Source organism: Toxoplasma gondii, chromosome XII, assembly GCF_000006565.2.
Source record: "Toxoplasma gondii ME49 chromosome XII, whole genome shotgun sequence".
Classification (NCBI taxonomy): domain Eukaryota; phylum Apicomplexa; class Conoidasida; order Eucoccidiorida; family Sarcocystidae; genus Toxoplasma; species Toxoplasma gondii.
The window spans coordinates 6,861,869-6,882,534 of record NC_031480.1 but is presented as its reverse complement, the minus strand read 5'-3'; the positions used below and the strand labels follow the sequence as shown (position 1 = coordinate 6,882,534).

Sequence of the window (20,666 nt, the reverse complement as noted above, 5' to 3'; positions counted from 1 at the left end):
CGCAGTGAAGAAGAATCATGACAGCGAAAAAAATGGTGGGACGTTAGTCACTAACAAGAGAGTTCGTCAGCCGCTTTCTTGTAGTGTAGCAGCGTCGATTGCCACGCCCCTTGGATCGCTCGCATCCAAATCGGGTCACCGGGTCGGAGTGAGAAAAAGGGTCATCCGAGCCACTCTTCTGTAATCGTTTCCTCGTTGAAAACCCCGTTTCGGAATTGGCCTGTGTCGCTATCTGCGAGCCGCCAACTGACGATTCACCAGTTTACTGTGCTTTTTCCTTGCGTTCCGTTCGTCTGTCGGGACGTCTTTAGAGACATATTTGACACTTCCTTCTTCAGGGGATGTGTTGCCACACTTCGGTCCAGTTAAAAATGGAAGGAAAACCGGTATCATGAGAACCAGGGCGTGTCCTGCTGCCAGTCGACATTTCATTATTTGCAACGTCGAAAACACAACTTCTGCCGTTTAATTGCACATGCGTTTCAAGAGAAAAACAACGCTATTTCTTTGTTGCTGCACATCTTTTCATTCCTCGACATCGAAAAATCGCGGCACTCCTTTCGAACGGAGAAGCAGTTGATTTGCTTGTTTTGGAAGAAAAAGCGACACTCTCTTCTGGAATTTGCCTTGCGCGTTTTGTTCGCTATATTTTTTGTTGTTTTGAGGCGTGTTCCGTGTAGGGATAATGCCGGTCCCTGTAGCAGTCTCCCCCCAGCCACTTGCTCTGTCCACACCGCCACTCCCTGTCGCCCCCACAATAGACTTGGCATCTCTGTCGGCGCGAAATACTGGAGTATGTAGTCTCAGAAACATTTCTGCTCCACCAGTTCTTTCTTGCCTGTACAATGATGCTGATTCTCTCAGAAACTGTGTGCGAAATTCCATCCCTTCCGGAGGAGGTGGCTCGCGAAACGCACCGGGTTTAGGGGCATATGGGGATTTGACTGAAATGCATCCTAAGCGCCCACCACTGGTAAACAAGCCCAAGGTGCAGCTAACGTTACCAGCAGCGTATGGATATCACGCCTCATTGTCACGCTCTCGGCACACCCGGCCAGATGTAGAAGGAGTGATACATCGGTATGAGAGAGTTTTCCAAGCGCGGCTCTACGGCGGGCCGCTAGATAGTTTCGGATGTGCTACTTCTGCGCCCTATTCAGCATCTCAACAGCCACAACCGTCGTCGACAGAAGATCGCTTTCAGGCGTCCCTGGTACCTGTGGCTGGCTTGAGCGGGGACTACCCCGTGAAGTTGTCGCGTCACGAAGATGAGCAGGAAGTCTATCCCGCTCTCAGCTCTTTTCTGGATACGGGAGCCGTGCGCCACTCTCTTCAACTCTCTGCGTCGCTGCGTTGTGACAAAGATGCACGACGGTGGCATCATGAAAGAGAAGCCTTGCTCCGCGAGCTGCGAGGTGTCCCGCCTCTTCACATCGACGACGCTCTGCAGAGAGAAGCTGCTGCACATAGTGATGGCGGGACGCTCGCAAGTGGAGACCTAACTAAGGACCTCAAACGGACGCCTCCTCTTCTCCAAATCCCCGTTTTGACTGCTCCGGAGTACTGCCTGATGAGGTATCTTTCGTTTCTCCAGCACAGCCAATTGCCTGGCGGTAGCCTGAAGGATACACATCTGCCCCTCCACGTTCTCCTGCAGTTACCTGCCACGCTCGCGTCAGCTGGAGTTGCCGTGGTGGAGGGCAAGAAGTCGACTTCCATTTCGATCGAATCCGAGACAGAACAGCTTCAGCTCCAACTGGAAACACGCTTGGAGTCTCCAACCGTCTCTAGTCTGTATCAAGTGTCTGAGGAATCTTGTCTCTTCTTTTCTCGCCGCCAACGTCAACACTTCGCAGCGCTTTTCCGCCAGGTTATTGGATGTTGTCGCCTTCTTCTCCAAGAGCTCCACGGGCTGGCTGCGAGTGACAAATGTCCTCCTGGCCCGCAGAAACAGAGAGACGACGCCGATAGTCGGGGTTTCCTTCGAGCGCTGGTGGGCAACTCCCTTGCCACACTCGAGCATGGACGCCGTGAGGAGCTGGATAAAACCTACGACTGCTCGGGCATCGCGACCAGATGGTGGACAGAGTGGGGAATAGAGAACGCCCGCTGGTGTCCGGGAGCACGTGAAGTGTTTGAATTCTGGATTTCTCTCGCTACAGAGGAATGGCAAGAGGATCGACTCGCATGCCGTCCAGCAGCTGATGGCGATGCCGGAGAATCGGAGAAAGATGAACGGGATGCAATCTGGTGGCGTGCCGTTTACTACGCCTTCCGCACAGCCGACATCAAAGTACGGTTTTTCACGGCGGAGAACGTCCACGTACTGTAGAAGAAGGACGAGTCTCTCCTTGATGGACAATCAGGGGATGACACTGGGGTCGCTCACAGTGATGATGTGCATGTGGTGCATCGTTGTGGATATTGTAGATTGCTCCAAGTCTTCGTGTGTTTCTTTCGTTATCCGGCGTCTGAAACGTGCTGGTACAAATCTTGATGGCCTTTGTTTACCTGCAGCACGTGCGTGCCTTCTGACTGATCTGAACACACACTCTTGGGGAACACACGCGTATCGAGACCGTGAAAGGTCCGATTTCACAGGATCAGAGGGTGGGCCAGTCACTACAGCGTGTTCGAGGCTGAGCACTTTGGGGCTATCTGAAGAGAATGCTTCCCCTGATGCTTGTGCTTATTGTGTGTCTTCTTGTTCACTCTGCTTCCCCACCGTTCAGTGCCTCATCGCTCTTGGTGCGGGAGACTTTTTGCCTTCTGGGGGCTGCACCTTCGAACAGGCATGCGCGGCAGTGCAGGCTGCCGCGTTGGCGCCTGTGGACTCTGGGTCTCAGAGGGATAAGGAAAAAGAGATCAAAACATCAACCGACTTCGGTCGTTCGCTTCCTCCCCAGCCTCCCCTGTTGCCTTTCGTCTGTCGCCATCTTCTTGCTCTCGTTCTTTCTTCATCCGTCGAAGCCAACAGACGCAATCTGCCAGATGTGACGGTCAATGAAGAGGAGCGAAGTGAGTTAGTCTTATTCTGATACAACGCACCCATCGAGAAATATCTTGTTTGGATCGAACACAAACTGCTTCTTCTGGTCACTGCGCACATTCTCTTTATTCCCGCCGCTGTGTATTTTTACAATACGTAATACTGTGGGGGAATGAAATAGGGTGCCCATTATTTCTGAACTACCATTCCTGTGGCTCAAGTTCTAATGCTAAAATAGAACCTCTCAACGTCCTTCGTATGTGACGTCCGCTTTCTCAGTTTTTCTTGTATGGTGTGAGAGGCGAAGAAAACGGACATGACTTTTCTTGCATCGAAGAGAAGATTCGGGTGCTGTTCATGATAATGCGTTCTGCACTAGCGATGTTAACACCCCAGCGAGGGAAGGGAACTTTTTGATTTGGCGTTTTCTGCCTCACCCCTTAACGGAAGCTCGAAAGTTGAAGGAGCAGCTCAGGAGAAGTGACGGTACCTTTTTGGTGCTCTGTCTGTATACATATCTTTTTCATCAGAAAATGTGGCGGAAATGCTCGCCGCCCTCCCCTCTGCAGACTCTCTGAAACCCCCTTCATTGCCAGTCATCATTGGGCAGTTACTTCTCCTGTACCCACCTGAAACTGTGGCAACTGGCGAAACCAACCGGACAACGGAGAGACAGACCCGCCAGGGCAAGGATCCTTACCTGCCTCTTCTTCTGTCTCTTATCAACCCCAGCATGTGGCCCCCAGTCAACGCAGCCATTTCCTTGCGGGTGAGTCACCTTTTTCGCGACCTCGCGGCTTCTGTGTTGCCTATTTCTCCACCTGCGGCGTCGGGTTCGTGTCTCTTTGCAGCTTTTAACGCAGCTTCGTCGCATAGGTTTCTCCTGTGTCCACTGTCGTTAAACGTATACTATTTTTCCTCTATCGCTTTCCAGTGTGACTCACCCGTGTCCTCCAGCCCATTAAGACGGATCGTCCGGCACAAACACTTGCCCTTGACAAGCAAATCGCCACGCGTGCCTTTTTTGCTGACTTGCCGTGACAACGTTGCGTAGAGGTGCCGTGAGCAACATCTACGACATCTGTAGCTACCTATTCTAAATGTATCTACTCTATCTCTACTGTATGTATCAATCTATTGATCCCATATCTCTCTACTGATGTCGCTCCCCGCAAATGTCGCTCGTTCACCTTATGCCCTGTGTATTCCTCGTTCAGGAAGGCTTCACTCTGTTGTTTGTTTTTCTGTCTCTCTTGTGTACCTTCTGCTGCTTTTCCTCTTCGTCCCTTGTGTCTGTGACACGTGTTCCGCTCTTTCGCGTGTGTCTCGTTCAGCGCTTTTTACAGGAGGACTTCCTTCACTACAAACTCCACCTCGCTCTGCTTTCGTCTAGTCAGGCACTGGACTCACAGTCGGCTCTCTCAACATCTCTTCAGGAACTGGCAGAGAAGTTCCGACAACGTGGGGCTGCTTATTTCGACAGCTCGGCGTCGAATGGCTTCTCGCCAAGTCGGGATCGTGTTCATGTCAATGTGGGGTATCCGAGAATGCTCGCAGCATGCGGCTGTTGCTTTCAAGCCGTGACTTGGCTCATGGATAATTCCTCCCTGTTCAAGCGATCTTCGCTTCTTCTTCTTCTCCTCCTACGTGCTTGTGGCGTTAGTCGCTGCCCTCAGTTGAAGCAGCTGGATCCGTTCATCACCAAGTTTGACTACGAGGATCACTCTGTATCAAAGCAAGGCTCTCAGCGAGAAGACATGTCGAGCTTTGACTGCCTCATTGACAAAGGCTTGGAAGGCAGCAGTGATTTGACGAAGATCCTGCTCATGACGGTGAGAAAAGATAGAGTGACGAGGAAACATTCGGCCGTAGATCTGCGGCGATTCTACGAAACGACGAGACGGACAGCATTTACAAAAGGGTGTCACAGTCCAGTGGTGAGAAGACTTGTGTTCTTGGAGTATTTATTTTGGTCACAAACCAGTTTGCCGCGGTTGCCCTCTTCTCCCGTGCTCTGTTGTTCTTTGTCTTTCTATCGTGTGTCTCAGTTCGTTGCAGTCGCCCTTGCTTCTTGGGTTTTGCAGTTCTTTCTTGTTGTCTCTTATTCTCACTGTTACTCCCGTGTCATTACATCCCTCTGATGTGTCGCATTTGCTCAGTGCTTCTTGGTTTTTTCTGCTTCTGTGGGTCTCAGGTCCTTCCAACGTCTCGATGGAGGTTCCTGAGCCGCTCCCTTGCGGCACACGACTTTGCTGTCGTCTCCTCGCCAGCAGTTTTGGGCTGCCTCGCGGCTGACGGAGACGCCATCCACCCAGGCGTTCTCGAACACTTGCTGGGTTGCTCGGCTTTATCACCAGCTCCGGAGAGTGTATCGCTAGGAACGGGCCACGAATTATCAGCCGGTGCTCGTTGGAGGGTAGAAAAAAGGAACCATAGACTTCTTCTTTGTCTTTACACAGAGATCAGAGACGAAGGCCGACGAAGAAGGGCTTTAGTTGAGGCGCTTACCGCTGCGTGGCTTCTTCGCGACTTCCCCTCTTGTTTGGGTAAGCGTGACCATGCGACAGAAGAAACTGTATCCGCGTTCCTGTCGACATGGTTCAAACAGACGGTGAAGGTATTTACTAGTCTCTCGTTTCGTCTCCCCTTCCTCACAGTCAGATCACAAGGACAGCAAGAGATTTGGGGGCATAATGCAACCTTCTGCAAGGTGCGTGACTCAGTATTGTTTCGAAGCATCGGCCGATTCTGGTGTGTAAGTGTACTCGCGTGAGACTATTCTGGGTGTTTAAGGGAGGAACAATTGGGACATGAGACGAACGACGCCCTCTCTCCGCATATGTACAGTCGCGTCTGTGCGTATGGAAAAGATTGCATGTATAGCTCTCTTTAAATCTTACAACAATATCTGTGGATGTGTATGTTATTGGATGCGTCAGAGATCCTCTTCGAGGCACTTGACAGCGATGTGTTCTCCAACTTTGACAGCCCACCAGACGAGGCGGACAGCCGGAAAGCGAAATTCTTCTTGGCAGCTTACCCTCTTTTGGAGGTAAGAGACGGCAACTTTTAGCGCGCACACTCGGGGAAATAGGGCAGATGGTAACAAAGTGGAAGACGGATACCGCTCACTGTCAGACAAGACGGGCTAGCAAGGATACTAACTGACAGAATGAGCCTGGGTAATATGTTTCCCTGGTTTCGAACACAAGTGTCGGGCCGACGTGGAAACAGTTTAGACCACCCTTCGTGTCTAAATGCGTGTCTGGGTCGAGAGGTATGATGCACGGTACTAGTCGTCGATATCCTAGTTGTCTTCAGGGGTGGGCCTTCAAGTCTTCATGCTTTTACATATTTTGCGTACTTTGTTCTGTAACACAAAGCTGTGGCTGTGTTGCTCACTTGCACACTTTCGGGATTTTCCTCTGATCGATGCCAGTGCACGCCTTCAGACGCGATGTTCGGTGCATATGCTGTCGAAGCAAACTGCTGTGGTGGCGGTGTCGTAGAAGGGCTTAAAAGGTGTTCGTTTTACTTTTCAGGAAGACGGCTTCAGTTTTCACCGCAGTTTTAGGTCGCTGATCCCTTGCAGAGAGATAGTCCGCAACATTCAGATTCCTCCGTTTGCTGCCTAGGTGGCACAGAAAGCTAAAACATGAAAGGAATAACGACACGGTGTGAATGTATGTTTTCTGTGTGCTATTATGCAGCGCTGTCTACCGTTGCGAGAAACGCGGGAGATTCATGTCTCGTGGTTGCAGTCGCGGATTCTGTGGCGCGCACGCCAAGGCGAGTTCCGGTCTGCCCTCTCACTCTTCGCCGAGCTCATTCGATCGTCCAAGCCGTAAGAAACAAACTGTTTTCTGTTCTACGAAAGAAGGAGAATCGAACATGAACGTGGGACTCTTCTTGTTTCTACATACCGTTGGCACATTTTTTTCCATGATTCCCCTGCCCCTTCTCACTTCACAATTGCGTGCCGTTGCCCCTGGCTTCGCTTCCATACGACCGTAATTGCGTCCTCCCCATTCTGTTCTCCATTCGTTTTTCTCCTTCACTGCATTATTTTGTGCCATTCGCCGCACGCCTCTCGGGCCACCTGTGTTCCGCAATCGGTTTTCCTTTTTGTACGACCTTTCAGTTTAGAAGTTTTTCCGCCGGATGCGTTTTCGGTGGTGTTTCCTCGTTGCGTGACGCATCCAGGATGCTGCCTCCGACCCTGAACTTTTGACCACGCGCTGCCACCCGTACAGGGGACCTTACCGACCTTCCTTGCGGAGCAATTACCGACGTGACGAGCGGTGTGTTTGAGAGTAGTTTATATGCATTCATTTTAATAGGCAGTGTTTTTGGAAGTGACGTCGTTCGTGCGTTCATCTTGTATACTTTTCAGGTTGCTCTCGTTTTCACCCCCTTCGACTGTTCCATGGGCTGAGGGAACACTTCATACGGCGAGCGCCCTCGGCGTCGCTCGCCTAGTCGATTGCGTCGCCTATGTTCTTCTTCGCCTGGTCGAGAGGGGAGAACCGGTAGGTCTCCTGACATTCCTTCCCTATTCCTTTCTTCATGTCGACGTAGATGCGTCTGTTCTCGGGAAGGCTATTAGATTTTGTACGTAAATATCTAGGCCGTATTGCACGTTTTTCACACAATCAACGTTGCCGTCTAGCAAATGTGTTTATATATATGTATATATATGAAGTACATGGGAAAGATGGGGAGCATAGAACAACGTGTTCTTTATGATGTGGAGCGCCTGTAAGAGTCATCGACAGAACTAGGAGTTTAGATCAAGATCGTGATAAATCGTGGTTGTCTCAAAGCCACGAGCCAAACTGTATGGCTAACAAAGGCGTATTTGTTTAGCTCGGACGTATGATGTATTTCGTGCAGGTGGAGGATGCGGTCGCATATGATGATTTCAGCTACAGAAGCATCGTCCGTTATGATACACAATGCGTTTCTCAGCTCACAAATGCAATCTTGGAAACAGTTATGTCGGCACAGCCATTTTATAAGTCACCGCCATGTCACCGTCTCAGTGCTTTTGTATGGCTATGACTCAATCAGTTTTTGTTAGCTCCTGTCGCTGCTCTCACTTCTCTTCAGATATGTGCTGAAGCGTCACGTGATTTTACCATCTTCTCTCTTCTTGCCGTTTGTACTTCAGTAGGGATAGCCGTAGTCTCGAACTTTTCCTGCGGCCTTCACGCTCATGGGGCTGGATTGTTTGTGCTGTTTTGGTCCGCTCAGCTTCACTCTCTTATCTCTCACAAGCTGCTGGTCCAGATGCACGAAATCTGCTTGACTCTTTCGCCTTCAGCTTCGCCTCGGCTATCCAGAACCCGTGCTACACTGAACCAGTTTTTGCGGCAATACACAGACTCTCAATGTGCATCACTAGTGTTCTAGATTGTTTTGTGTCGACGGAACCCCTAAACAGCGTTCAGAACATTTTTGGCAGTGGCGTCTCTTCTTTCGACTAACGCAAAGTGCTCACTACAAAATTCGCACTTACGTGCGTACGTACATGTGTTTATGGTTGAACACAAACTTGCATAAGGCGAGAGGCCTGACGCCTGGATATTCACACGTATTTCAGTTTTCGTTTAGACACCAACGAACGCGAGTGGATGGGGGGCCGAAGAGTTTTCGGTCCAGTGGAAGATTTTCTCGTTCGCTCTGCTGTTGCTCTTGGTTTCCGTTCTTCCAGTGCGGCGTTTCTTGGTGGTATCCTGCATATTAACGCAACATATTGCACTCGATCTCGAGCCAATATTCCATACCCAGACACTGTGAAGCTCTTGTTAACATCTCCCGGATACAGTCACTGACACGCGTACATGTCGTGTACCGTTGCAGAGTTGCGTGTGAGCGTTTACTCCTATGAGGGTCGCCGTCGCGTCCGCTATGACGGAAGCGGAGATGGACAAGGTGTCGTCTCATAAGCTGAGGGAATTATGGGTTGTGTGCCCCTCATCGAACACCTTTCTTATTCATGACTTATTCGCTACATCTTGTTTCACCCTCGGAGCTTTGGCGCGTGGGATATGGAAAGTGCACGCTTCAGCCGTGTCTTATCTGGAAGGCCAGGTCGGAGGGTCGCAGCCGCTACACAGATATACCGTTGCTGCTAGTTAACGTTAGGAGATTGTAGGGAGTTAATTTAGGTCGGGACTATGCAACGGGAAATGGCGGATGGTACCACAAAATGCCTTTTCACTATTCGAAGCTCACATGAGAAGCTCCCTTCGTGGTACCGCTGTCGGGCACTGAGGTGACCCACTTATAAGGCGACAGCGTCTCGGGTTATTGCTTGACACCAAAAATATGTACAAAGTATCTCTCGACCGTGAAGGGAACCGCACCGTCGACACTGAAGGGAGACCAGGTGAATCTGGAACTCATGAGCACCATCGACTTCAGTGTAATTTTGAAGTTTTGCTGGTGTTTAGCAAAAACATCTAATAATTGAGACAAATGTGCTAGGTTATATAGAAAACTATCACTCGACGCATGCCACTGCTCGTCATGACGTGGGCAGGCACCCTCGTCGCCCATGTGATCTGTTTCAAGGCTGCGAATCCATCTTCGAAGGTGAGGGGTATCTGTGACTGACACAAAACTCCGCGTTAAATGCTCCATATCCGCGCAAACAGCCTCACAAACGTTTTTCATCTGCCGTGCAGTCTGAATTTGTTCAATAAACCAGTTTAATCGTGTTCGATACGTAACTGATATGTTGATGACATCAATACCAACAAACCAGTAAAGTTCAATGGAATTACTTTCAACACCGCATAATGTGCTTGAACAATTCACTCAGGTGTATGAAGTGGTGTTACGAATCGCCTGTGTAGCTGCTAATCCGTTTATTTGTTTTTTCCCTCCCCATTCAACCTTCTTGTGTCCCGTTCATTCTATCTTGCTTCGGTTGCTCCCTATCTTCCTCAGGCGCAGCGTACCGATGGGAGGATCTAAATCCTTTTACGCGTGACGTGCAGGGAAACCTTAGACGCTTCTAGGGCACAAATGGTACAGTTCATTCTCTGAGAAATGTGATAATGCCGTTTTATGGTCGGGGAGTGTTCGATAAATTGACCCTATCCTATAACAGCTGCTTTTTCGACAGTAGCTTCGTTCAGTTGAGAAACCGTAACACGTGCCTCTCAGAACAAGCGTCTGAGTGAGCTGACTTTGGCAGTTCCCCCCATACATCTTCAAGTGCCAGGTTCTTGCTGTCCCACCTGGAAATATGGCATAGTTTCATCTTTGTTCTATCTTCCTATGCTAGCATATCTTCTCTGGTTCCCTGTGTTCTGTTGTCCTTCAGCTCGATGCGTTTGTGTGAACGTGGGTGCACACTAGCACACACAGACAGAGGCGATCGACAGCCCCGAGCTAAAAACGAACGGAAAAGAGGCCCGAAACCAACCACAAAGCTTCTCAATTCTTTGAAGCAGAGTGAACTAACGGCAGGAAACGACGAACGCCAAGAACGCGTACGACGCCAGGGTATATATTGCAACGCATTACGACACACACCGCAAGCTGGCCCGCGATTCCTGGTAACAAGAAAAAAGACTATTGGACAGAGGAAAAAACAATGATAGTGGAGACAGCGGTTTTTCTTTCTGCACCAAGCCCATCTCAAAAAGAGCGTCCCCGGTCCTCACAAGACGTGCCCGGCAGAGACACAGACACAAACTGGAATAGTGGAACACAACACTGTGAATCCAAAGTGACCCCGCGAGAATAATCGCATGGTGGGAAGACAAAGGAAAGAGAGAAGGGACCCAAAAGGGAGACAGCGCAATCGAGAGAGAAAATACATACTCAAGTATGACGATGAGAGGACCGCTTTTACTGTCTCCACGGATATGCCTTTTTGGGGAGCACGTCACAAATGACAGGAGAACCATTTTTGTTTGTAGGCGACGAGAGGAAACTCTCAATCAGAGACGGAAGAAAAGTGACTGCAAACCCGAGAGAATTCACGAAACAGAAAAAAGTGGGCGAAGCAGTAGAACGAAGAGTAACGAAGACACATTTCAGAAAAGACCCGACTTTAAAAAGTCGTCACCTTCTTCGTCAGTCACTTCTCTCACCTTCCTCTTCGCCTCGTTCTCGTGCAGGGTTGCCGCCATCTGGGATAACAAGGGCACACAGTTGAGCTCCGCGTATATCAAGTATCTCATACATGTGCACAGTGTGCACCGAAGAGATTCATCGCTCTCCAGTTCAACACCAATATCGTACACAAGAGTATACACGTAGGTATGCAGATGTATATATATATATATATCTATATTTATGAATGCACGTATGTTTGTACTCATGTTCTCACACATGCTTACGCAGACGCAAAACAATACATAGAGACGTAGAAGAAAAGACTCAGCCTCTCCATGTTTGATTGACATGCAGATGTACGTTTAGGTCGCAAACACCTCTACCTGATTTTCGACTCTCGAAACCGTTGACAAGATCCAGCCTCCGAGTGCTACGAACCAGTACAAATCGATGTCTGTCTTGTTCTTTGTACGGACCAGAAACTCACCAAGCTGTTGAGAATGAGGAAGCTAAGGGAGACCGCGAATTGCAAGAAGAAAGTCTGTGAACAAGCGCAGCCAAATCAGCTTATGGCAGTACACAAGCAAAGTAAACCGATGCTCCCGTCTCCATTCCACTGGCTGACTCCGTGTTTAGCAAACTCCAACTGAGACGCATCCCTTGCGGGTCCACTCACGTTTCGCTCCTGTACGGTGTCTCGCACTACACGCCCGCGTACGAACAAAAGTATGTAAATGCTGTGTTTGCTGTTGCAACGCGGGCTGAGGAAACACGCTTGCGACACGAAGGCGAAAGTTTAAGATGGGAAATGAATGGAAACTAGTCGCGAAGGGAGGGAGACATGCTGGCGAAGGACCAGCAACGCTGGAGTGACTATAGGAACGCAGAAACAAAGCAAGTGAAAAGCAAAGAAACTCTCATACGTAACTCCGTTCAGGGAAACCAAAAGAGCGTTCACGCTATTTATAGTGTCTCTCCAATCGTTCAAGGAAGATTTGACAATGGTGTCTAATACGGCTGTTTACTGCATCGACCTGCTTCTCTGCCCGTAGCATGACGTTCGCTTCGCACCTTCCACGGCATTCCTGCCAGGACGTCCAGCCATGAGCGATGCATGCACAACCCCTGAAAAAACAATTTTACCAACCACATAAATTGCTCAACGCTGACATGACGTAACGCCGTCTAATGTCCTCAGCCAAAGCACGGAAAGACCGATGGATGAACGCACAACCCTTCGACTCCAAATGAGAAAGGTGACAGAGAACCGGACACAAAGAGAAACGTTACGATGCTCCGTCTGCCTTGTTTCCACCAGTATATCACTTTACGTTGAAGGGCGACAAAGCATTTTATTCGCCACACTAGTGTGTGGTGCTCCAACGAAACTGCGGCAGTTTCCAGTTTAGTCGACTCATTCAGTTCGCCGTTCCATGAGAGCCGTTGGGAATGTCTGCTCACCTCGAGATTCGACTGACAACGCTGGACGAGAGCTAGCTGCGAAAATGGAGTGACCGCGGTGCTCAATACCGCTGCAAGGGCAACAAAAGCGAGAATCACCGATGAAAATGGATGGTGAGAAGAAAGCAGATATAATGTACATTGCGATGATTCCTCGAGCAGGGATGCATGCTACTCGGGCTCGCAAATAAGCATCTTTGGTGCTATCACTTTTGACACCCACTCACTAGCACACGTGTGCCTCTTTACTCCCCTCGCGTGCCGTCCTCGGAAGCAATGCACGCAGGTCTTTGTGACAATCGATAACCAATGCATGGGCAATCTTTACACGACCCAGTGCACCCTGTCTTTCACTGTTCGTATGTTTCCTTACCAGCGAAGCAAGCCCGCATTGTGTACATTTCGACTTGATGCAGACTGTCGTCTATCACGTCAGTCCGGCTAGTCGTTGAGGCTACCGGCCGTTCTGCGCTGCCAGCGCCAGTGATCTCTCCAACTGTTTGTGGGCGACGTCTGTTGCTCTCATATCCTGTAACTCGCCTGGGGCTCCAGCGACTTGAGTTTCGTTCGCCCTGGGGACAGCTGTTGGTCTTCTCTGTGGCTACGCAGGAGGTGTCGCAGATGGACGGGCTTCCGAAAGAGAACCGTGGCGGTACTAGGTGGCTCTCCATCAGAGACTCCGCTACATCAACTGGCTCTCGGTCTTGTCTTTCGAAGGAAAAAGATGAGCTTCCGTCATATCGGTCTCCACCTCGGTTCCTCCCTCCACCCCTTGGCTGTCGCACGCCAGCACCTTCGCCTGTTGGTGAACACAAGGAAGACGCTGCAGTCTGAGACATGTGTAGTCTTCGGTTCGCGGCACTCCCTCCTTGCTGTAGTAGATCTTGCTGCGAGGTGAGACAGCCGTCTCGGTCGTTTGCGAGAGGAAACGCTTCTCCGTCCTCTCCACTCCGGCCCATGGAGCCAAATATGCGTCTGGCGTCACCGTGAGGCGGGCATCTAATGCCACATCCTCGTCTCAAAACAGACACACTCTCTCGGGGTATCTGATAGATGTTTTCTGTCTCGATGCCGTCACAAGCTCCCTCTTCGTCCGGTTCGAAGCTATCCGCCTGATCTATCCTGGCGAACGGAGGCGCTGCGGCAACTTGCGTGCCCGCTTCGTCTTCTCGCCGCTCCGTAGACATCCTGGTCGCCCACACGGGAGGATACTCGCTGTCTGGGCCTGAGCGTCTCTGCAGCAGAGCAGCAGAGGCGCGCGAATCGCCGAAGGCGGCGTCGTTCCCTTCCCCCTTCTTGCCCCCTTGGCCTGACAGGTCGACGATGAAGAGACGCATCAGCGCTTGGACGCTGTCGTCCACACACCGGGACAAGAGGAACGGAAGAAGACCCCCGTAAAACCCTCCGATGCCGTCTGCCGCGTACGTCAACCGAACCATTTCCAGCATAGTCACGTGCAAATATTTGGGGACGAAGAAAGAGCACACCGTCGCGAGCGGCGCTGGGAGGGAAGCAGACAACGAAGACAGCGAGGCGAGTGTTGGAGAATACGGCGGTCCCTCAATCACCACCATTCGCGTTGCGACCGTCAACAGCGGATACACTGCACATTCAGTCAGGAGCTGAAGACACGCACACCACACATGTTCTGAAAACCCTCCTTATTATTGAGTTCTGCAGAAGTCCTTTCACGTGGGGATTCGCGCTGACTACCGGTGCAACGGTATATGCACGTGTCACCTGACAACATTGCTCAGATCACACTGATCGAGTTGTGTGCAAAAACGTTGGTGTAAAAAGCTGGTCCCAGTCTCTCCCTTCTGAAAACGGTCAGCACACACAACTGTGGACATGACAAGCTCTGGGAAGAGAACGCAGAGAGTCTTTGACGGGTCCAACGCAGAATGACTACCGTTGTCGTAAACACGTGAGAACAGTCATATCCCGGCGCACCATTCGCAGCATGCCCGCTTTCTTTGTAGTTTCCGCGGCGGACCCGACTACTGAAGCATTACCAGAAAGGTGGTAACAACAGGCGAATTGCGTTCTTTCCCTCCCTCTGATGCAGCGTGTCTCTGCGTGAGTGGCTGAACGTCCGGCCTCTGTCCTGCTCCTTCCTGGAGAGGTGCCTCGAGCATCTACTGCATGAGCAAGAAAGCTGGTTGCCTGCCGCTCTTCTTTCCATAGCGCAACATGAGGCGCGTATTACGGCATGCTACACGATACCCCGCTTGTCCCTTGCTTCTTCTTCAGGAGAGTGTACAGAAAAAACACGGGTACGAGCCAGGAGCAAAAGAATCCGGAACCAACACGAATTGCAGCGACAGAATGGACGACAAGCAAAACATCCAGGGTAATCGATGTGCTACAATACCACAGTCGGTACGCAGCCGAAACACGGTAGTTGATGGTGAACCAGTGGATAACAAACTTTCCAATTGATAACGCTGGCTTCAGGTCTGTTCTTTTCCGCTTACCTTGAGAATCACTGGCGCGATCTCTCTTCCTCTGGTGTCTGGCCAGAGTCGTGAAACCCCGATCATCTCGGCCCCTGCTCGTCCGTCCGTTTCGTCTTCTAAGGGTTCTGCGTCGACTACAAACCCAACTGCAGGTGGAGGGTCTTGAGCATCCGTGGCAGTACCTCGCCGCGCGCCGCAAGCGCCTTGGTGCGGAGCCGCAGCGACGACGGCACGATCCGAGCCGGGCACTTCGAGAGACAAAGGGAGACTCTCAGAAGACCCCAGCGCTGACCGCGTAAGACTGGCAATGTCGGATGCAACCTCGGCAGCCTGTTCACTCGGATCGCGGAGGCTGTCGACTTCCAAGGCCGCGTCATCTACTGCGCTAACGACGGCGCCGACGCAACGCACGGGCGACTGTGAAGGCGGCGGAGTACGGCCGGCCGACGTCGAGGAAATCGCCGAGCGAGAAAACAGAAGTGAAGGGACGAAAAACGACAAAACGGCTGCAGAAAACAGAGCACGCGACACAAACACGTCGGCATGCGCACAAATATTGACTCACCTGCAAGCACATCCGCATGTACGCAAACACCCACAGAAACGCAGCGGACCTCGGTGACGAGAAGCGGCAAGGGGGCGCAGCCGGCAGGGCGCAGGGAATTCCGACAGAGACTCCAAAGTAGAACAGACTCGTAGGCATCGTACTTTTCAGAGGACAGCAGCAGTGCCTGCCAGCGATGTAGGAAAAAAAGAAGAGCTAGCCGACACGAGTTGCTCTTTTCGCGCTGTGGGGTGTCAGATGTGGCGCATGTGTAGGAATCTTAGTCGCTTCAAGTTGCAGCAATGGAGAGGTGAACACTGGCGGCAAATATCCTTCCGACATATCGTATGTGTGACCTGCAGTCTGTACTTCAAATACCGGCACGAGAAGCACTCCTTTCATCGCATGCAAACTCCCCACCATACACCACCCTTCTCTCTTCGTTCCTCTTGGGTCGGATTAAAACGCAACAGTTTCACGGGCAGCCGCACACCCAGGTGGACTCAAGCGTGAGATCCGACAATAGAAACAACGACACGGAGTTGTGAATTGGAAGAACCGATCTTATTATGGTCCGATTACCAAACCCACGATTGCCGCAGAGGGATGTCCACATGCAGCTCTGCACGTACACGCTTTATGCGCCTCTTCAGCATACCTGTTGTGCCATCTGCGACAGCGCGGTAGCATGCTACAGTAAATGCCAAGCCATGACGCAGCAGGAAAAAGCCGACAACATCCCTGGGGAACAAAGGCGGAAAACGGTAACAAGAACATCCCTGATGAATACGCTGGATTCTTGGGAGGACACTGCGGTATCTTGATGTTGAAAAAGAACGCATTAAGGGTCTCTCTGCAGGTTTGTGCGAAGGTCAGCTACAGCCTAGGCTCCGTAGGCCCGCAAGTTTCTTTCAGTAGCAATGCCGGATCTATTAGAGCATTGTTGGCAATTCGTCTCTCATAAAGGCAGTTGACCGCAAAAAGAGTGGTCCCTTTGGAAGCGCGGATTCCAGTAATCCTGTACCACAAATTTGTCCGTCAATATTCTGTAATGCAACAATAGGATATGACCGTGTGCAAGCGATTCCATGTCACTTAGGTCTTCTTGCGGAAAACTTGGCACGCCGGCAAAAGGTGTTAACATTTGCATAGAGACATGAATATGAAACGTACTGATGTCTAACGCGTGTCAGCGGCGTCTAAGAGCTACACATTAATATTTATATATACATATACATCGGTGTAGATATTCAAATACTTATGATGGGGGTGTGAGACAGGTAGTGAAGAAACCAGTCGGCGCGGAAATGCTTGTCACAGTTACTGAGCCTTCGTCACCACATCAACTACAGATTAGGAAGGCAACTTGGTCCTGGAAAGTGATACGGACGTTGTCGCCTCATGCGAAATATGAAGAGGAGCTGCTGAAGTCCTGTGATGATGAACGGTGAAAATTGAGGCCCAAAACGCTTCCGGTAACACGGCATACCTTGCAATGATATGAAGAGTTGCTGGAACGATTCCGCGAAAGAGACCGAGGAAGCCCTCTTTTGCATACACCTGAGAGAGAATGGAGCCCACGAAAAGACGCTAGTACTTCCCATCGCCAGTGAACGGTATTTCGTGACATAATGTGCGTTGTTGCAAGTAATTCCACCCAACACGGCTGGTTCGTTAGTATTTACGTCATCCTCAGGTCAGTGAAGTTTCAAACGTACTTCAGGTTCACGAAGGGGAAAGTCCACACCACGAGTTCAAAGTTTCCTTCCGGAAACATCGTCTCACATGCGTTTCAGCTTCCGTTGTTTTAGCCCTGCTGCGTTCGTCCAAAGCACAGGAGCACCCCCCGCCGATCGGACAACAATTTCGTTCTTTCTTCGGTGTGTAGAAGAAAAAACATCGAAATGTATTTGAACGCATGTACCATTTGTCTGGATACACTTACGGTGCACGTACAGGCATGAACGTGTTTCCTGCGGCAGCATTTGTATTCGGAGTCGCACGCAACATGTATTTATACGGCCATGTCGATTCGTACAAGAAGCCAATTAGCTAGGTGAGCTCTTCCTTCGTTGAAACGCATCCGGTCGCTTCACGTGAAGTACGTTATTGCATGTAACCGTACCGTGTACTTATGAGAATATGTCTGAAGTTTCCGTGAATGCTGCTGTTTGGCTTTTCTATCTTTTACAGCAATCTATCTATGCACGCAGTTAGCATCGAAGGCAGAAGTTAAAACCAAGCATCAGTGCGTCCGTACCGTTTTGACAGCAGCCGCAGTGAATCGGAAAATGTTGAGGCTACCAACAGTGGCAACAGCGCACTGCGAAAGAAGAGGCCGCCGCACAACCTTGCGCACAAACGGCGAATCTCGACTCGGGTCTGGGGAAGCGTCTCTTTCGTACCCTCGCAGAAGGAATGCATCCTGACGAGGTGGGGGAAACGCGACGTATGACATGGGAACGAGGTAAGGGGCGCAGAGCGTCCGGCTTTGGATCTGAGAACAAATGAGGCAAGGCAGAAAAATGGGAGCGGACGACGCGCCTACTGTGTGAAGAAGTCGAGAAGCCTTCGTGCAACCAGCATACAAGCGAAAAAGGAACGAAGACACGGAGCAAAGAACAAAAGTCAAAACGCGACCAGAAACGCACGCACAGCCCGAAGAACAGTGCCGGCTGAGTCAAGGAGCCTCGGATCCCATCGAGCTGCGTTTCTGGACCCACGCAGCTGGTCGCCGGCATTTGTGTTGCATCGAGAAGACAATTGTATAAATGCATGCACGCTTACATAATCACATTCATCGCCTATTTACACATACACAGATACAGACAACCAAGGCCTTCTTCACCTGGTTGCTGCGCACGACCACCCCAATGGATTGTCTAAAACAGCCTGAAGTATTGGATTTCAGTATCCTGCCCGTACTCGCGTTTGCTTGAAAGTTGTAGTCATTAACAACGTTTGGAGGCACACTTGTCCACACGTCTACGCACGCACACGCTCTCACATAGACCTAAACGTGCGTCTGACCTTTGAGGCACACACAAGCGCGCCTCCTTGCACTACTGTCCTTCACGCGACACAGGAGGATACGGATTGGCGAAAAGATGCACAAATAGGAAAAGCCCAAAAGGCTGAGAGTTATCAAACAAACAGCATATGGTTGGCAATGCCAGTAGCGTACCACACCAGCGGAGCATTTTAGACTAGATATACACATATGTAGAGACAGATGGATAGATACAGACAGATAGAGCGATAGACAGATGAATAGATATAGATGGGCAGATATAGGTAGACAGATACAGATAGACAGACATACGTAAATACATAGATATACATAAATAGATGGCAGATTGCTATGGATGAATAGATATAGATCGGTCGATAGATGAAAACTAGATATAGATATAGTAATAGATATGGATACAAAGATATAGATAGATATAAAAAGATATATAGATATAAAAAGACAGATAGAGATATAGAGAGACATAGAGACAGAGATGTAGAGATAAATAAAAAATGATACATAGACTAGGATAGATACGGAAAGATGCACCTGAGGCACGGCGTTCGGCATCCGCGCAGCAACGGTCTAGTTCGACACGCTCAACAAGCAGAGCACATTCTGTCGACAACCACCTGGTAGCGACAGAGAGTCAATGAGGAGCATACTTGAGCAACGATGTCAAAATCACCAGCGGTCTGCCAGACCTTAGAAAGGCCGAGAACGCTAGCTTCAATCAGAGGTACGCCACGTGGTTTGTTCGGTTAACATGAATTGCACAAATGCAGGTTCTCTCCGGAAGCATACATTCAAGGGATAAATGCAATGTATATACAGCAGTGACGTGGAGATAGCCATCGTGAGGATAGAGTCAAGATGCAGTTCAGATACAGATACACACAGGGACATTTCCGGGCGATACGCAGGCAAGCAGCCCCAAACAGTCTCGAGAAATAGCGCGCCGCCGCAGAAAGCCATGTCACCTGTCTCAAAAACAATTCCTCCGAGTACGATGGTGCCGCCCATACTAACCTATGGGCGGTCGTTCTCTAGACATGAGGTCTTTAGACAGGTGACACCTACAGTGTAGAGAGGGTAGGTGAGGAAGAAGAAGCCCGTGAGCGAGACGCGGAGATGCGGGCTGTCTTCTTTTCCCGCGTCAGCCATGTGGGAGGGAACCGGTGCCATCGTCGAAGATGGATCTCTGAGAGCCTATCTGATCTAGAGAAGCCACACTCTGGCACGGCTGCTCGAGGAGTACTTGCACCTCAAGCTCGCGAGCCACCAGATCCAGGAGCTGGCGCGGGAGGTGAACGACTTTCCCACACCCACCCAACTGGAGCGCCTCTCATTGATGTGGTATCGACGCACATAACCCTTGAACATACACGTAAACGCGAGACATTGCTACTGCGCAACTCCTCCTATCAGTCTGGTCATCACGTTGCTTTTTCTTTGCTTCTGAACCCGCCCAAGTTCCGAAGTATCCCGGCATACTTTGGGAGCTGTCACTCGGCGCTCGAGTGCAGCCTCTCTCCTGGAATGGCGCACGGCACAACCTCTAAAGGATTGAGACTGAAAAACGAACTCGAGAAAACGTGTGAGCGCTCTGCAGCGCGAAACTCAGCAGTGTTCCCCTACAACCACACGCCAGCGTCGTGAGTGCTCGTCTTTGGCAGCGGTGCGACCCGAAAAAATGGAGTTTCATGAAACGCTGGTTGAAAGTAACACGAAATCGGGCTGAAATCCTATCATTCCTTCCACGTCCTTCGTGATTTTCTCCGTCCACAATCAGAAAACGAAAGGGTCCATATCGCTACCCTTCTCACTTTCTTGCGCCAGCTGTTGAGTTCCCTTTTCGAGCGAGCTGCATGCGAGGCAACAGGAACTGTTCAGGGGTTCATCCTAGAAAACCACGAGACTTGCCGGTGGAAAGTCCTTCAGTGTTACCAAAAGGCCGCGTTTAGCAGCAATACTCTGTTCGATGTGCTCAGACGATGATGTTCTGTATCGGGAGACGCGACGAGACAGAAAACTCGCGGGAACCTTGGACCCAAAGGTCAACGCATGTCGAACGCTTCCCGCATGAACGCTCCCTCTTAAATAGAGGAGAGTTGAGCGGCTAACGAG

At 50.5% G+C, this 20,666-nt stretch overlaps 2 protein-coding genes across 2 annotated transcripts; one reads left to right on the top strand and one right to left on the bottom strand.

Annotated features, from left to right (window-relative positions):
- The first annotated feature begins 65 nt into the window (after positions 1-65).
- On the top strand, positions 66-10,926 carry TGME49_276890 (hypothetical protein). Its single transcript, XM_018781756.1, has 10 exons — positions 66-2,293; positions 2,733-3,018; positions 3,520-3,758; positions 4,324-4,821; positions 5,184-5,535; positions 5,929-6,041; positions 6,700-6,833; positions 7,383-7,518; positions 8,243-10,024; positions 10,323-10,926. The coding sequence occupies exons 1-9, from the start codon at positions 686-688 to the stop codon at positions 8,399-8,401; spliced, it is 3,525 nt and encodes a 1,174-aa protein (XP_018635180.1). The 5' UTR covers positions 66-685; the 3' UTR covers positions 8,402-10,024; positions 10,323-10,926.
- On the bottom strand, positions 9,830-20,536 carry TGME49_276900 (hypothetical protein). The gene is made up of 10 exons (XM_018781757.1): positions 19,620-20,536; positions 17,787-18,023; positions 17,016-17,086; positions 16,185-16,267; positions 15,001-15,488; positions 12,897-14,145; positions 12,524-12,594; positions 12,134-12,187; positions 11,550-11,603; positions 9,830-11,136 (listed from the first exon to the last, which is right to left on the bottom strand). Exons 1-10 carry the CDS (start codon positions 19,722-19,724, stop codon positions 11,041-11,043), a joined length of 2,508 nt encoding a protein of 835 aa, XP_018635179.1. The 5' UTR covers positions 19,725-20,536; the 3' UTR covers positions 9,830-11,040.
- Between the last annotated feature and the right edge of the window lie 130 nt (positions 20,537-20,666).

Excerpts from the sequence above, each read along its gene's own strand:
- TGME49_276890 (XM_018781756.1), top strand. The coding sequence starts at position 686 with ATGCCGGTCCCTGTAGCAGTCTCCCCCCAGCCACTTGCTCTGTCCACA. Across the intron at positions 3,019-3,519 it reads GGTCAATGAAGAGGAGCGAA|AAAATGTGGCGGAAATGCTC; the intron begins GTGAGTTAGTCT and ends CTTTTTCATCAG. Across the intron at positions 6,834-7,382 it reads CTCATTCGATCGTCCAAGCC|GTTGCTCTCGTTTTCACCCC; the intron begins GTAAGAAACAAA and ends TATACTTTTCAG.
- TGME49_276900 (XM_018781757.1), bottom strand. The coding sequence starts at position 19,724 with ATGGCACCGGTTCCCTCCCACATGGCTGACGCGGGAAAAGAAGACAGC. Across the intron at positions 18,024-19,619 it reads TCACCTACCCTCTCTACACT|ATCCAAAGCCGGACGCTCTG; the intron begins GTAGGTGTCACC and ends ATTTGTTCTCAG. Across the intron at positions 14,146-15,000 it reads TCGCGCCAGTGATTCTCAAG|CTCCTGACTGAATGTGCAGT; the intron begins GTAAGCGGAAAA and ends GCGTGTCTTCAG.